Source organism: Littorina saxatilis, linkage group LG10 (assembly GCF_037325665.1).
Source record: "Littorina saxatilis isolate snail1 linkage group LG10, US_GU_Lsax_2.0, whole genome shotgun sequence".
In the NCBI taxonomy this organism is placed as follows: domain Eukaryota; kingdom Metazoa; phylum Mollusca; class Gastropoda; order Littorinimorpha; family Littorinidae; genus Littorina; species Littorina saxatilis.
This window is the reverse complement of record NC_090254.1, coordinates 37,360,750-37,376,292: the sequence shown is the minus strand read 5'-3', so window position 1 is coordinate 37,376,292 and position 15,543 is coordinate 37,360,750. Positions and strand designations below refer to the sequence as shown.

Here is a 15,543-nt window from a genome sequence, read left to right as displayed (position 1 = left end):
ATTCGCAAAATCAAGGTTCCCGCGTTAAAATTGACAAAAAAATCAGAACTGCTAAAGCAAAGCATGTTTAGCATGTTCTTAGACAAAACAATCAAATTTGCATCCAAATCAGTAAGTTTTGTTCACATATCTGTCTAACATGGACGCTATGGCATGCTGAGCGGTGTCAATCCTCTCGGCAGGCATAAAAGGCAGTTTTTGAAGCCGTTTTAGCGGGTAATGAGACAAAAAATGATTATGGTACATTTGAGTAACTCGCTAACGCATTGCCTTCAAACTTTCGGAGATTTGTGCTAACACATGTTGTAAAGTACTTTCGGAATTTCAAGTAATTTGAGACATTAGGTCTGCTGTTATTTGTCATGTCAGAAACAGTTCTTAAATTGACGATATGTTTTTGCTGAATCATTGAACAAATTTTATTTGTTGAAATCTTCAAGAACAATGACAGATGCGCCACATACTCAAATTTCATGTACATATTTTATCAGACATGGGTGGTATGAGGATTTCAACGCGAAAGTAGTTTTTTAAGAAGTTGACTCATTCAGAGCGCTCATGAGCACAAATGTCGGCCTACGCATAGCAAAGCTCACTGCCGCTTAACTGATCAATGGCTCTTGAAAAAGCATTTTCCAAAAATGTGTGTGTGCGTTTAAACAAGTGCGCTTTGAACAGCCATTGGTGAAACTGTATTAAATTTAAGGGTAAATTGAAGCTTTAATTTTTCTAAATGCATGCTAATTCTAAATTATTTCTGTTCAATCGGACAGGGTACATCTTTATTTTTAAAACTCTTTCTGGGATGTCGCATAACAGCAGAACTAATACCTCACATGACTTGAGATTTCGTGTGTACTTTACGACATGTGTTAACACAAATCTCCGAAAGTTTGAAGGCAATGCGTTTGCGAGTTACTCAAATGTACCATTCTTTGTCTCATTACCAGCTAAAATGGCTTCAAAAACTGCCTTTTGTGCCTGCTGAGAGTATTGACACCTACACCGCTCAGCATGCCATAACGTCCATGTTAGACAAGATATGTGAACAAGACAGACTGATTTGGATGCAGATTTGATTGTGTGAGCAAGAGTGACCCTGCTGTTTTGTTTTGTTTTATCTCAAATTGAAGAACAACTCATTTTTTGCCCACACAAATTGATTTGGTTCAGCTGTTGTGCCTAGCAGTGTTGTTTTGCCATTTTGAAGAAGACTGGGTGACAGGGTGACCCCCAAAAAATGCAACCCTCAAAAATGCTAATAACTTCTACATCTGTTGACCGAATCACTTTATATTTGGGGGACATAAACTTCAGCTACCGTGACACTTTCACAAAGGGGCAATTTTGTAGATCAAAATAATGGTCAGACTTTTGTGCTATTTAAAAAAAAGTTGCCAAGATGTGGAAGGGTCATGCATAGGCTGAAGTTTATGTCCCCCAAATATAAAGTGATTCGGTCAACAGATGTAGAAGTTATTAGCATTTTTGAGGGTTGCATTTTTTTAAGGTCAACCTGTATTTGCCAAAAAATCAGCCTGACTGGGCCATTTCTACTTTAGTATTACGAAGTGAATTTCCAGGATGTTGTTATAACATTTAAAGATTAATAACTGAAACAGGACACATTTCCAAAGATTTCATCTTACGATTATCCGCCCTATCCTGACACGCCCATCACTTTTCAGGTTGTTTTTTCATCATAATTTTAATGAATAATTACGGCACATCATAGTCGAGTCATGCACAACTTATGGCGATTAACAGCAGTGTGCTAACATATTTGAACCTGTTTCAGATTTTTAAGTACTATTTTTGTAATTACAGGTCTTTGACGGGTGGTTATCAACCTCCCTTCCCCTATCCTGGTAGTGGTGACAAACACACCTCGATTCGAAGGACATGTGGCTGCACTTGAAGTAGGCTCCTCTGGGAAGGATCCTGTTGCAGGCGATGCCCAAAACCGGGGATGGGAGCCGCTCAGCAATGGACAGGACCAGCTCCCCCGCGGTCATCTCGTTAACCATGTTCTGACCAACACAGTTAAAAGTCCTATTGTCATGAAATAATGTGGTGCATTCAAATTTGTATCCATTTGATCTTTTTTAATAGATGTAGTATTATTAAACAAGTGGCATATAGATATAATTATAAGCCATGCGCACTTGACCGGCATTCATGAAACTTTGTGGAATTATCATCCCATATCTCAGGCCAATGTACACCAAATTTTAAGTAAGTAATTCATGAGTTATCAGCATTTTAATGGGTGGCATTTTTTTTTTTTTTTTGGGGGGGGGGGGGGGTTACTCTGTACATGTTTGTGTGTGTGTGCTTAATGCATTCAGATGTATACATATGTAAGAGTGTATGCATTAAATAAGTTGGTATATAATTAAAATTCTTTTGTTAATAAATTGTGTCTACTGATTGATGGGATTGTCGATTTTGTAAGTATCCTTTTAAACAGCAAACGGAAGTACATGTATAGTGTGTCACCACCCCCTCTCTCTCTCTCTCTCTCTCTCTCTCTCTCTCTCTCTCTCTCTCTCTCTCTCTCTCTCTCTCTCTCTCATGCACACACACACTCACACACACACACACACACACACACACACACACACACACGCATTTACAATATATACAGCCCATACTTGAATAACTGAGATTAACATAAGCACGCAAGCAATAACAGAGAGAAGAAATCTTCAAACCATTACATTTGTAACAACACAAACTCACTGTAAGACTAAGAGACTGGATCTTTCTTCCCGATAACTCTTGGCGGCAGCTTCTTGAGTAGCTGTCCGCATGCGGACTCTCTGTGTCCTTGATTCCCATTAACGTCCCCGATTGCGCTGACAAACAATGTAACACTGCCGCACCTGCTGGCCCTGCCCTGCCTCTTCTGACCGGTGGAGACGATGTTTAGCTCAGAGTTGAGACATGAGATAAGCGTACTTTGTTCGACCTGAGTATCGAAATGGACAGCTTTTACAGAAAAAAAAGAAACAACAAAACAAAACTGTTAAAGGACACAGCCTAAGAAATGGACAAACGGTTAAATACTTGACGGACATGAATCATAAGTGAATAAAATACGTGGCTTATACATACCATGCAATACAGTACAGTATTAGTTGATTTATGCCATAAGGGGCAAATATATAATGAGTTACACGTTTGGCATTTTTAAGAACTATAAATGCTTACATGAATCGTCTTAAACATGATCAGGTATAAGAAAACAAACACGTACAGATACTCCGATTCACTCAATCACTCGTACTACCACGTGAATGTCTCACACACACACGCACGCACGCACGCACGCACGTACACACACAGGCACACACATGCACACACACACACGCACACACACATCCACAGACATACGCACGCACATTTTACACACAAACACGCACATTTTACACACATACGCCACGCACATAGACCTAAGAAATACAAAAATAAAAACAAGAGGCGAAGCCTTCAAGGCTCACGTAAGAAATAGACAAACAGTAACACAAACTCAATCACTCCGTCACACATACACACCCACACACACAGTAAGCTTAGGTGACACTGTGCAAGAAAGAGAGACACTAGATCTAGATCTGTCTGTCTGCATGTAGCCTACTTACAGGGAGGGACACGACTGCCAAATAGTCTCGGCCCGCTCAAAATAACAATGACCGAGACCACACACACCACGCGAGAGAGAAAGACTACAGGGAGGCATGCCGTCATGATGCATTAATTGACGTCAAGCACTTTTGACCGTGACGTAATCTTATGCGAGCTTTATCCATAGTCTTGGATAACCACTCACACATAGACTCGGAAATGTTAAAGTTTCTACCACAGACATACACACGCACAAACACACACACACACGCACAAACGCACAAACGCACAGACAGACAAAGTTAATTCGACCGGAGAATCTAGATCTCTGATTCAACTGATTCAGTTAGATCTGTAGTTGTTAGTCTTGCAAATCAATGGCGATTCTGACATCGATGTTGCGGGTAGTAGTCTACGTAAACTCATTAAAAATGAAAGCACACAAATCAAGGACTCTTGTTGGAAAATACAATTGTTTTTGATTCAGATCCTTATTTTGTAGTCGAAATGTTTTGTGTGTGCAGAAATACAAATTTAGATCGATTGCAAGCGTTTTAGATTTCATTGTCAGTGTGAACGTGTGTCACTGTGTCGAAACTGTGCCTCTCGAAACATTCAGTTAGTGTTAGACCTATGCTTTTGCTTTATTTTTATGATGACTCCTTAATTCCTGAACCGAATCATTAAGCAGAGCCTCTTTGTAAACCGCCATAAAACATAAAGTACCGTAATGTGCAATGCTGTAAGCGTAAAACTGACTTTTGAGAGGTTCCCTGAAATGCGTCAACTCGGCTAAGATTTAATATCTACGAATGACGAACACAGTACGTGAACAGAGCAAACACATTGCTTGAAACTGTTTTGTTGCATTATGAAGCCTTGTTTGCAGCCACTTAAAAGTCTTATACGACAAGAATGTATTGCATAATTGATAAAAAGAACTTACCAGAGAACTTTCGTCAAGGAAGCGGCTGCTCACCGCTAGGAATTCTGGGTGGTTGAGCACTTTGAAAACTTCCGGTTTACATTATGTTCCACATAAGGATATCCTACTATGCTGAAATACTACAATGAATTTTCAAACGGCTACCCTGGCTCCGTCCTTTCTGATCGGAGGGGGGTGTTTTTTTGAAAGTGTTAGTAACTAGACTCAGCATTTTAGCTGTAAAATGTCAATTTCTGTGAGAAAATGTAGACGAGGACCTTTAAGACCAAGTGATTGCTCTGTGTGAATTACAGGCATTCCCTTTGCTATATAAATACATTGCATGCGAGCCGAGGATGTGCGTGGTGACTGGCCTTTCTCTTTTATTTGATCACAGTGAAAAATATACTGCCGACCCTCTTCATAACTGGTGAACTGGTGGCCCACGAAGTTCTTTTACTGTCCTGGCTCGCGGATTCTTGCATTTATCACGCCCCAGGTAGTTTTACCAAATTCTTTTATGTAAAGTGAAGGTAAAAGACTAAAACATATGTAAACAAAGGAAACCATAAGAAAAAATACAAATTAATATGAAAAGAATCAAAACACAAAATCGCGACCTCTAAACCATCGCAGTCGCGACCGAGCAACCAACGCTTGGTAGAAAATGGGGTACACAAAAAATCAAATTATTCAAACACACAACGCGCAAAGCCTGGTGTCTCAAACCACACGCTGGCTGGCTGTTCTATTTTGCAAATCGTCTCGCCATCTTGAACACGCGGCCAGTACAACTGGCCTTGACACGGAACGATTCAAGGGGGGCAATCTCAAGTCATCTGAAAGAGGGAAATCCAAACGCAATCCGCCTTGTTCGATTTTATGGGCTTGGGCGATAGAGAAAAATAAGAAAAGCAAAAGCTGGAGTCCAGTCTGGACGAAACTGCTATCAAGAACGCAGAATTGATTTTTTCTGAGTTTTTTTTTTAAGCCGTAAGCGCCATTTCTCATTTCGAATTTCTCATAACTGCTGTTCACCGCAGTGAAACCAACAAAGGGGCCTCACTCTGGAAGAGTTTCCTGCTCCGATAAACATGGCGCTTACGGCTAAAAAAAACTCAGAAAAAATCAATTCTGCGTTCTTGATAGCAGTTTCGTCCAGACTGGACTCCAGCTTTTGCTTTTCTTATTTTTCTCTATCGTCCAAGCCCATAAAATCGAACAAGGCGGATTGTGTTTGGATTTCCCTCTTTCAGATGACTTGAGATTGCCCCCCTTGAATCGTTCCGTGTCAAGGCCAGTTGTACTGGCCGCGTGTTCAAGATGATCGTCTCGCATGCGATACGCATGCTTTTTATGACGCTATATTTCTCGTCACTGTGTGACGCGTTCGGCTGTTCTATCATTACAGTGTGGCTGGCTGTTGCTCCCTCCCACCGCCAAGTCGTTTCTGTGATTTATTTCGCATTTAGGTCCCAGGTAACATTATGAAGTTTTAATACGATCAATCGGACCTATTATCAAGTTAGTGTATCAACTTTTGAACGAACTGCGCCCAGTAGTTTCCCAGCAATAAGCTGTTAAGTCGAGACAGACACACAGACAGACACACAATTAAAGTCTGTTGAGCCCAAGTACTAGCGTACTCGGGGATAATGAGCCAGTACAAAATTCTGCAGAAAAAGTGTAAACAGGTTTTCTGCAGTAAAACAACAGCACCGTTTTACTGCAGCATTCTTGATTTCAATTTTACTGCAGTAAAATGTTTTGCTCCAGAAAAACCCGTTGCTTCGGCGAAAGATGACATTATGCAGAAATGCTGCAGAAAAGACAGTTTTTCTCCAGCATTTCTGTTTTTCTGCAGAATAACTGAATAATGCCAAAATGCTGAAGAAAAAGTGTAAACAGCATTTCTGTTTTTCTGCAGAATAACTGAATAATGTCATAATCCGCCAAGAGCCAGTACAAAATGCTGCAGAAAAAATGTAAACAGGTTTTCTGCAGTAAAACAACAGCACCGTTTTACTGCAGCATTCTTGATTTCAATTTTACTGCAGTAAAATGTTTTGCTGCAGAAAGAAACGCTGCTTCGGCGAAAGATGACATTATGCAGAAATGCTGCAGAAAAGACGGTTTTTCTCCAGCATTTCGGTTTTTCTGCAGAATAACTTAAAAATGTCTTATTCCCCCCTCTGCTTCTTTACCTCTGTAAACTTGTAGAGCTAGTTATTTTTCGATAATGACCCAGCAACCAAACAAATAACGAGCCAGCAACAGCCTGAATCCTCGATAGTGCAATGGGTTGAGAAGCTGTTCTGTTTTGGTACTACTTTTGCGACTGAAAAGTTCCGAACGCTCTATACGTACGAAATATACATCTCTGGAGCAAACAATACAAACATACCGAATTTAAATTAACAACTACAGGCCTGAACACATGAATCTCCATATAAAATCCATGAGTTAGGTTGTTTTCTGAATCTAGATCAAACGTGCACACACCGTTCATCACAAGCAAATTCCCAAGGCAAGTAACTCATACTCTTGCCGACAAGAGTAGTTCCCCTTCTTTTAACGCAGTTTCTTCGACAACACTGACTGCAATCCGACGGTCAGTTTTCAACAATATTTCATTTTATAAACAGATCACACGCAACCAAATGCACACATCTCATCAATTTAAACAACATAAAGCGGTTTCATACACTATTTTCCCCAGAAAACTGAACTTCATACAGTAATTAACGTTGGAACACGGGTGCAAAAGTTCGTCTGCTAGTCCCATTTGACGAAAGAACATAATCCTAAACGATACTAAAACATAAACAGAACACACAATATCTGGCTTTACCGCCACAGCAGAATAACAGCATATCTGTGTACTTGATTTTAGTCTAAAACAGGGAAACTGACAAGAAGTGTTAACAGAATGGAATGATTTGCACGGAACTATACAACCGCGCATTAATTGATCGCCTGCGCAGGTTGACTGGTTGAGTGATTCGGATTCGATCAAACTTTCGCACAAAAACTCCTGTTTTCTTTGAATAACTGAAGAAAGGAGGAATAAAGAGGTTACACACCTCGTCTCAGTGATTTTTAAAAAGAATGGTCTCAGTTCGCGGTCATGAAAAAGCTCGCTGAAGCTCGCATTTTTCATGATCCGCCAACTTCGACCATTATTTTTAATAATCACTGAGACTCGGCATGTAACCTCTACTTATTCCCCCCTCTGCTTCTTTACCTCTGTAAACTTGTAGAGCTAGTTATTTTTCGATAATGACCCAGCAACCAAACAAATAACGAGCCAGCAACAGCCTGAATCCTCGATAGTGCAATGGGTTGAGAAGTTGTTCTGTTTCGGTACTACTTTTTGCGACTGAAAAGTTCCGAACGCTCTAATGTACGAAATATAGATCTCTGGAGCAAACAATACAACACCGCATTTAAATTAACAACTACAGGCCTGAACACATGAATCTCCATATAAAATCCATCAGTTCGGTTGTTTTCTGAATCTAGATCTGCCGTGCACAAACGTTCATCGTTTGTCACTTTGTGTGTATGAAGTGTGTGTGAGAGAGTGAGTGAGTGCGTATGTGGGCACGTGTGTAACTTGGGGTGTGTGTGTGTGTGCGTGTGTGTGTGTGTGTGTGTGTGTGTGTGTGTGTTTGAGAGAGAGAGAGAGAGAGAGAGACAGAGACAGAGACAGAGAGACAGAGAGACAGAGACGGTAAGAGAGAGGTTTGTCTTTCGCTGGGGTATGCAGTGCCTTGGCGTTGCACTTCTACTTAATTCTTTTGTTTTCTCAAATCTACAACAGAGCTGAAGCTCGCATTTTTCATGATCCGCCAACTTCGACCATTATTTTTAATAATCACTGAGACTCGGCATGTAACCTCTACATAATCCGCCAAGGATACATACCACCATCCCCATGATGAGAGTTCCGTGTGAAACCTGAGACTTGACCGCTGGACAATTGCAGTGAACCTCTCAACGACAGGATAACAGCATACTGCCGCGGTATTAATCACACATCTATGTCTTGCTCGTTGCCATCACATTCGTGTCACAGAAGACTCAAATTACTTGCTGTAAATTTGATTTCTTCTGGACAAAGATGACTGAGATGTTAACAAACCGTCGATATGCAAATCCGGAAGCAGCGTTCTTGGAACGAGTCAAACTATGCGCAATAGGTGACGAAGTTTATTGCAAAATAATGATGTCATGGTCACATTTTCGACTAAACAATGTAAAGTTGGATGAAACTTAGTCTCAATCAAAAGGTACTTTACAAAATAGGAAGGAAGTGGAGACAGGGCACTGAATTTGAGCCAATCATGTAGTCCCTTTCAGCAGCTTCCGGTCAGGCTGTGTGGTTGCTACAGATCTCTGTTCCATGTGCCGCTGGAAGGAAAATTGAATCGAATCAGAATGGTAAGAAATGTCATTCGATCATTTAGAGTTTAGATTATTCTATTTTTAGGTTGACATCAATACCACTGTTACATTCGATATTATTGTTGGCTCTTTTTCTCGTTTCAGTTGTACTTAGTAGTGACATGCTGCCAGCCGGGATCGTGAGAGTAAGTGAATTATTCAGTGAATTGTTTTGATACAAGTCCCCCAAAAAATCATGATTCATTCGTGGAATGATTGACTAATTGTGCTTCGTGATTAAGCATACATAAATAATTTGGTCATTAGTAATCGAGGAAAAAGACTGTCGTCGTACGCAAAGGGAGAGAATTCGCACACGTAATATTCAGTTATCCCTTGAAAATGTGCATCAAAGATGGCCGCCGCTTTTTATATTTAGTCAAGTTTTGACTAAATATTTTAACGTAGAGGGGGGAATCGAGACGAGGGTCGTGGTGTATGTGTGTGTGTGTGTGTGTGTGTGTGTGTGTGTGTGTGTGTGTGTGTGTGTGTGTGTGTGTGTGTGTGTGTGTGTGTGTGTGTCTGTCTGTCTGTGTGTGTGTGTAGAGCGATTCAGACCAAACTACTGGACCGATCTTTATGAAATTTGACATGAGAGTTTTTTTCATTTTTTCGATAAATGTCTTTGATGACGTCATATCCGGCTTTTCGTGAAAGTTGAGGCGGCACTGTCACGCTCTCATTTTTCAACCAAATTGGTTGAAATTTTGGTCAAGTAATCTTCGACGAAGGCCGGGGTTTGGTATTGCATTTCAGCTTGGTGGCTTAAAAACTAATGAGTGAGTTTGGTCATTAAAAATCTGAAAATTGTAAAAAAAAAAATTTTTTTTATAAAACGTTCCAAATTTACGGACATCTTATTCTTTATCATTTTCTGATTCCAAAAATATACAAATATGTTATATTTAGATTAAAAACAAGCTCTGAAAATTAAAAATATAAAAATTATTATCAAAATTAAATTGTCCAAATCAATTAAAAAACACCTTCATCTTATTCCTTGTCGGTTCCTGATTCAAAAAACATATAGATATGATATGTTTGGATTAAAAACACGCTCAGAAAGTTAAAACGAAGAGAGGTACAGAAAAGCGTGCTATCCTTCTCAGCGCAAGTACTACCCCGCTCTTCTTGTCAATTTCACTGCCTTTGCCGTGCGCGGTGGACTGACGATGCTACGAGTATACGGTCTTGCTGCGTTGCATTGCGTTCAGTTTCATTCTGTGAGTTCGACAGTTACTTGACTAAATGTTGTATTTTCGCCTTACGCGACTTGTTGTTTGTTGATGCGAAAACCATGCTTGATAGTTGATAGTGGTTTTTGTTTTAAGTATCTTTACAGTTCATTCTGTTCATTCCGTAACTTCAAAGATTTCGAAAATGACTTGTTAAGCTCACATTGGGCAGGTTCTGCAAAATTGGAGGCTCTAAGTCACTAAGTGTAATTGCAGTGAATTCTGAGCTATGAGTATGAATTTAATGCACTAAAGTTCAACTTCAAGCATTAACAAGCATGGGCGATTGAGTGAGGGGGGGGGGTCGACTTTCTGCACATCCAGGCAACCTCAGCAAAGGCAAACAAAACCAGTGCCTTTGTCTACCGAAACCTCAGGGCCTGCCCCCATCCTGTTCAGGCCACCTGTTACAAGGGACTGGTGGGACCGGTCTTGGTGTATGCTTCACCAGTCTGGGACCCACGTCAGAAGGGCCTGTCCGACAGCCTGGAGATGACGCAGCGTCGTTCTGCAAGGAGGATCCTGCACGACTTCAAACCCACCAGTAGTGCAACGGAACTCGTCTCCAGGCTCAAGCTGGACCCCCTCATACAACGGCGCACCGCGACCGAGGCAACCATGATGTACAAAATCATGAGTGGACTGGTCGAGGTAGTCCCAAGGGAAGGCACACTGACACCGGTCCCAAGATCAACACCAGGGGGCACACCACCAGACTCCAGGTCCCACAGTCCCGCACAGAACGTCGTTCTTTCGGTCTGTGATCCGCCTCTGGAATAACATCCCCCAAGATAGGCCCATTGTCTTCAAGGGTAAAAAGTGCATATCGAGGCATTTTTACAGTGCTGTAATTACCTTTAAAATTGAACAGCTGTCCTGTAAGTTATGTTGTGTATGTCAAAGTACTTTTAAAAGTGTTGTACAAAATATGAAGTCTGTACGATTAATACATTGAGAGTTATTAAACTTTAAAAGCGGGCAAGAATCCCTTTTTTTTTTTAAACTTGAGAGTCTGTACAGGCTGACAAATTGAAAAAAGTTAGAACAAATTGATTTTTTCTTATCATTTTATTAGGAGAAATGTTGTTATGACAAAAATATCAAATTTGACCTTAAAAGTGCATTTAAGAAGTATTTTCAGCTAACTGAAATATAACGCGATCCTGATGTATAATAACGCTAAATTCTCAAAAAGCGTACACACGAAACATCGTTTCTTTTCAAGGTAAACATATGATGTGATATACTAAATTGAAGGTCTTTTTCGTACAAAGTCAACTATTTAATTGTTGAAGCAGTATTCTTAAACCCGGAAACACTCAATGTAAAATTGTATGTTTAAAAAAAAAAAGTTGAGAAAGGTTTTTTTTTACCACTTTAAGGGCTTGTTTTTTTTCCATTACCAAAGTTCATGTTAGCGATAAGTGAATATTCTGCATAGGTCAAAAAGCAAAGTATGAGGTATAAGTAAGAGGTGGGGTAGGGTACGGGGATATTGTAGTATGGAGAATGCTTTTTTCTACCCATGCAAGCAAAGTCGGAAAGCAAGCACACAAAATAACGAAGAATTTGAATCTACAAGAAGAAAAGTTGAAATGACTGATGCAAAGCAGATCTATTCAGACATAGCTGTGCGACTATTGTAACTAAGTGTCACTGAATACAGACGAGATCACAAAGACGTTACGGTGGCACCGCGTATTCAGTTTGGCAGTTTTTGTGTCATACATAGGAAAGCAGCACCTCTTTTGCTTTTAGCGCGCTCTAAAAATCATTCATGACACGGATAATCTCACACTATTAGAGTTTTGAAGTGGTTTTGCCTCTCCTGTTTACCTGTATGATGTAATCGGTGAGTATTCGTTCAGAACAGTATCTCTCTGTATGCATGGGTCTGTCCGTGAACAAAAACAACCTCAAGACCCACCTCGCCTCGTGTAAACAGTTCACCTCACCGTTTCAGATCTTGTCATGCTTTACCTGGGATAAAACCGTTCTTCCACTTGGTCACATACCAAAAATAAGCAGCATCGGTGCTTTCTGTGCACAGTGGTAATTTAAAAAAAAAATTTCATGTAAGGCGCTGGTGCCTTATTCGAACATTATTTCATCAACATATTCAAACTCACCCCAGCAAGCAGTCAGGGTTTTGAATTTTGGTATGTGACTTAGTGGAGGGATAGTCGTTTCTCGTGTAAAAGAAACAGCACACAAGCAGCCAATTTGGGAACGTTTTCTGACGATCTGGACCTTAAAATGTTCAAGGGACATTTGCTGTACTGTCATTAAGAAACACCTGCAATGAATTGCTAGAAAGTGTTCCGTAACTTTGCTAAATAATTATATAAACATTAAAGGCACAGTCAGCCTCCCGTAAACCATCACAGACATTGTCACTGTCAGGCTTTTACACACAGTACAAACACCCTTTCATTTGAACACTCACCGCTTGAGAACATCCTGGGTGCCCTACGTAAAGAGCGAGCAATTTTCAAAGAAATCATTTTTGTGTGGCCAGCCGGATTGTCTGATCAGACAATCGGACGGCGCGATCTGGCGCTAGACCTAACGGCGATCTGGCGCTTGACCTAACTTTTAAAATCTAAATAATAACTTGACAGCTTGTTACACAAACATTCTTAAATCATATAATAATTATTTTTTCATCAAGACAAGATTAGTACAACTCGAAGTTTTGAAAGTTTAAAAAAAGATAGCCCGGAAGTGTGTCCCGCAAAACGTGTTTCTCGTAGCAGACGAATGTTCTGCATGTCGCCAGTTTCTTCGAACAGTCAACCGCCACTGCTCAGTTCGTGTGACTCACAGCCGTTTGTTGCGATTTAGATTCAGAGGTAGACAATAACGTGCTATTGCAGATACAGTCGCATTGAAATCACAAACTGACCACTAAATTGTGAGGAGAAAAAAAAGGAAAGTTAAGTGGATCACACGGGTTCACGATGGCTCAGGGGTTAGATAAACCACGAAAACAGGTGTGTGGTTTACGCGAGCTAAATCAGCCATTCAAACGAACTGTGTTATTTAATGCTATTAAATGTTATTGCAAGTGAACGTGTTCGATAAGGTTAGTACTGCTTTTTCACGAGAAGATTTAAATAGTTCTGTAAACCATTTGAGACGGACTGGGGCTTTAATAAGCAAGCGGTTTTCATCTTCTACTATCCTGTGTCACGAGTCCAACATTAATTTACATTTTAGTCCTAATAGTACACATTCCTAGTCCAAGTAGGAAATACCGACATCTCTTTCTCTTCTTCAGCTAGAAACCTCGGCTTCACCATCTCCTCAGACATGACACTCAACAAGCACATCTCCAACATCCTGTAGGTCCGCATATTTTGAACTCCGCAAGATCGCAACCATCCGCCATACACTGTCCGTTCAAACTACAAACACTCTAGTCTGCTCTCTTGTTCTTTCTAAACTTGACTACTGTAACTCTCTTCTCTCTGGCTGTCCACTCTACCTCCTGCACAAACTACAGAAAGTTCAAAATTCTGCAGCATGCAAAGCACGAAAAAAAGATCATGTCACACCACTTCGCCGCACACTCCACTGGTTACCCATCCAAGCCCGCATTGAATACAAACTGTCCACTCTCTGCTTTCATTTCTTCTCTGCCTCGTCTCCTGCTTTCTCTGAACTTCTCACTGTATACACTCCTGCTAGACAACTCCGCTCCTCTTCTGATAGCCGCACCCTAGTCATCCCACACACAAAATCAAAAGCATATGGACAACGCACTTTTGCATTTTGCGCATCTACTCAATGGAACTCTCTCCCCTCTCACATTCGCCACTCTCAGTCAGTACAGTCATTCAAGCGAGCACTCAAAACTCACCTCTTCCAGAAACACAACTCCTAAAGTCGCAACATTTTGCCATCCTGTTCTGTAACGGTTCCATCTCTATTCAGCTTGTTATTTTGTCTTTTGTTTTAAATTATTATAAATATAATTTTTCACTGCAGTAGTCCTTTAACTTTAACCCTTAGCTGTAGGCTAGATATGCACAAGTCATGTCGGTGCCACATAATGCTGACACACATGTTCCTGTGCATAGTTTATGGATAACGTGTAGTTGGGAAGTTAAGAGTAGAAATAATTAGTATTTAGTGTAGGAGGAGGGTTGGGGGTGGGTAGGGAGGGGGTGGGTATGGTTTACTTTGAGCAGGTCGGTTTCAGTTTTAATAAACAATTCTAGAGAATTGTGTATCTTATATTTGAGTCTTTTGTGTTTTAGACATTGATGCATTTAATAGTTTTAACGAGTTGCCTTTTGTTTTATCATTCTGGTGTTTATCTAGATGTGCTGTGTATCTTATAAGAAGTTCTTAAAAGTTCGAAGTTATTTTAGCATATAGGTTTTTTATGGTCTTAACAGTTAAATATGTATTACGTTATCATTAAGATTCATGCTTTGTTAGTACTAAGCAGTTGTTTTAATCAGTCTGGTTTTCTCTTGTTTTCATCTTATGAACATTTTAAATGTTAGACTAACTTATTGTCTTGTACAGAATAACAACTGTGTGAATGGTGCTATACTGAATGAAAGAGTGTGACATGAAGTTCTTGTACATCATTGCAAAGAGTGTGAATGACGTTTTAGTTTAGATGTCAAGCGCTTAGAGCAAGCCTTTTTAACGAAAGTTTTTGATTTAGCGCTATATAAATGTTCTTATTATTATTATTATTATTATTATTATTCCCCAAAGCAGATTGAAGTAAAAACTATAATCTAGCTAAAGCACGCACATTCTGTGCCGTACCTTACTAAAGCGCATGTAAACAAACACCCTTTCCACTGGAGAGTTTACACCGTCTCAAATAACTACCACTCTATTTATTTACCGACACGGTTGGCCTAGTGGTAAGGCGTCCGCCCCGTGATCGGTAGGTCGTGGGTTCGAACCCCGGCCGGGTCATACCTAAGACTTTAAAATTGGCAATCTAGTGGCTGCTCCGCCTGGCGTCTGGCATTATGGGGTTAGTGCTAGGACAGGTTGGTCCGGTGTCAGAATAATGTGACTGGGTGAGACATGAAGCCTGTGCTGCGACTTCTGTCTTGTGTGTGGCGCACGTTATATGTCAAAGCAGCACCGCCCTGATATGGCCCTTCGTGGTCGGCTGGGCGTTAAGCAAACAAACAAACAAACAAGAGGCGAAGCCTTCAAGGCTCACGTAAGAAATCGACAAACAGTAACACAAACTCAATCACTCCGTCACACATACACACACACAGTAAGCATAAGTGATACGGTGCAAGAGTGCGAGACACTAGATCTAGATCT

At 40.5% G+C, this 15,543-nt stretch overlaps 1 protein-coding gene and 1 long non-coding RNA gene across 2 annotated transcripts in view; both read right to left on the bottom strand.

Annotated features, from left to right (window-relative positions):
* Positions 1-8,652, bottom strand: part of LOC138978736 (sodium/glucose cotransporter 4-like) — an 87,072-nt gene extending 78,420 nt beyond the window's left edge. The window contains exon 1 of the mRNA XM_070351529.1: positions 8,480-8,652. Coding sequence (XP_070207630.1) covers positions 8,480-8,491 — 12 coding nt within the window. The 5' untranslated portion in view covers positions 8,492-8,652. The remainder of the gene's footprint in view (positions 1-8,479) is intronic.
* The window catches only part of LOC138978741 (uncharacterized), a 193,183-nt gene that overhangs the window by 145,338 nt on the left and 32,302 nt on the right, over positions 1-15,543 (bottom strand). The gene's annotated exons all lie outside the window — the stretch shown is intronic.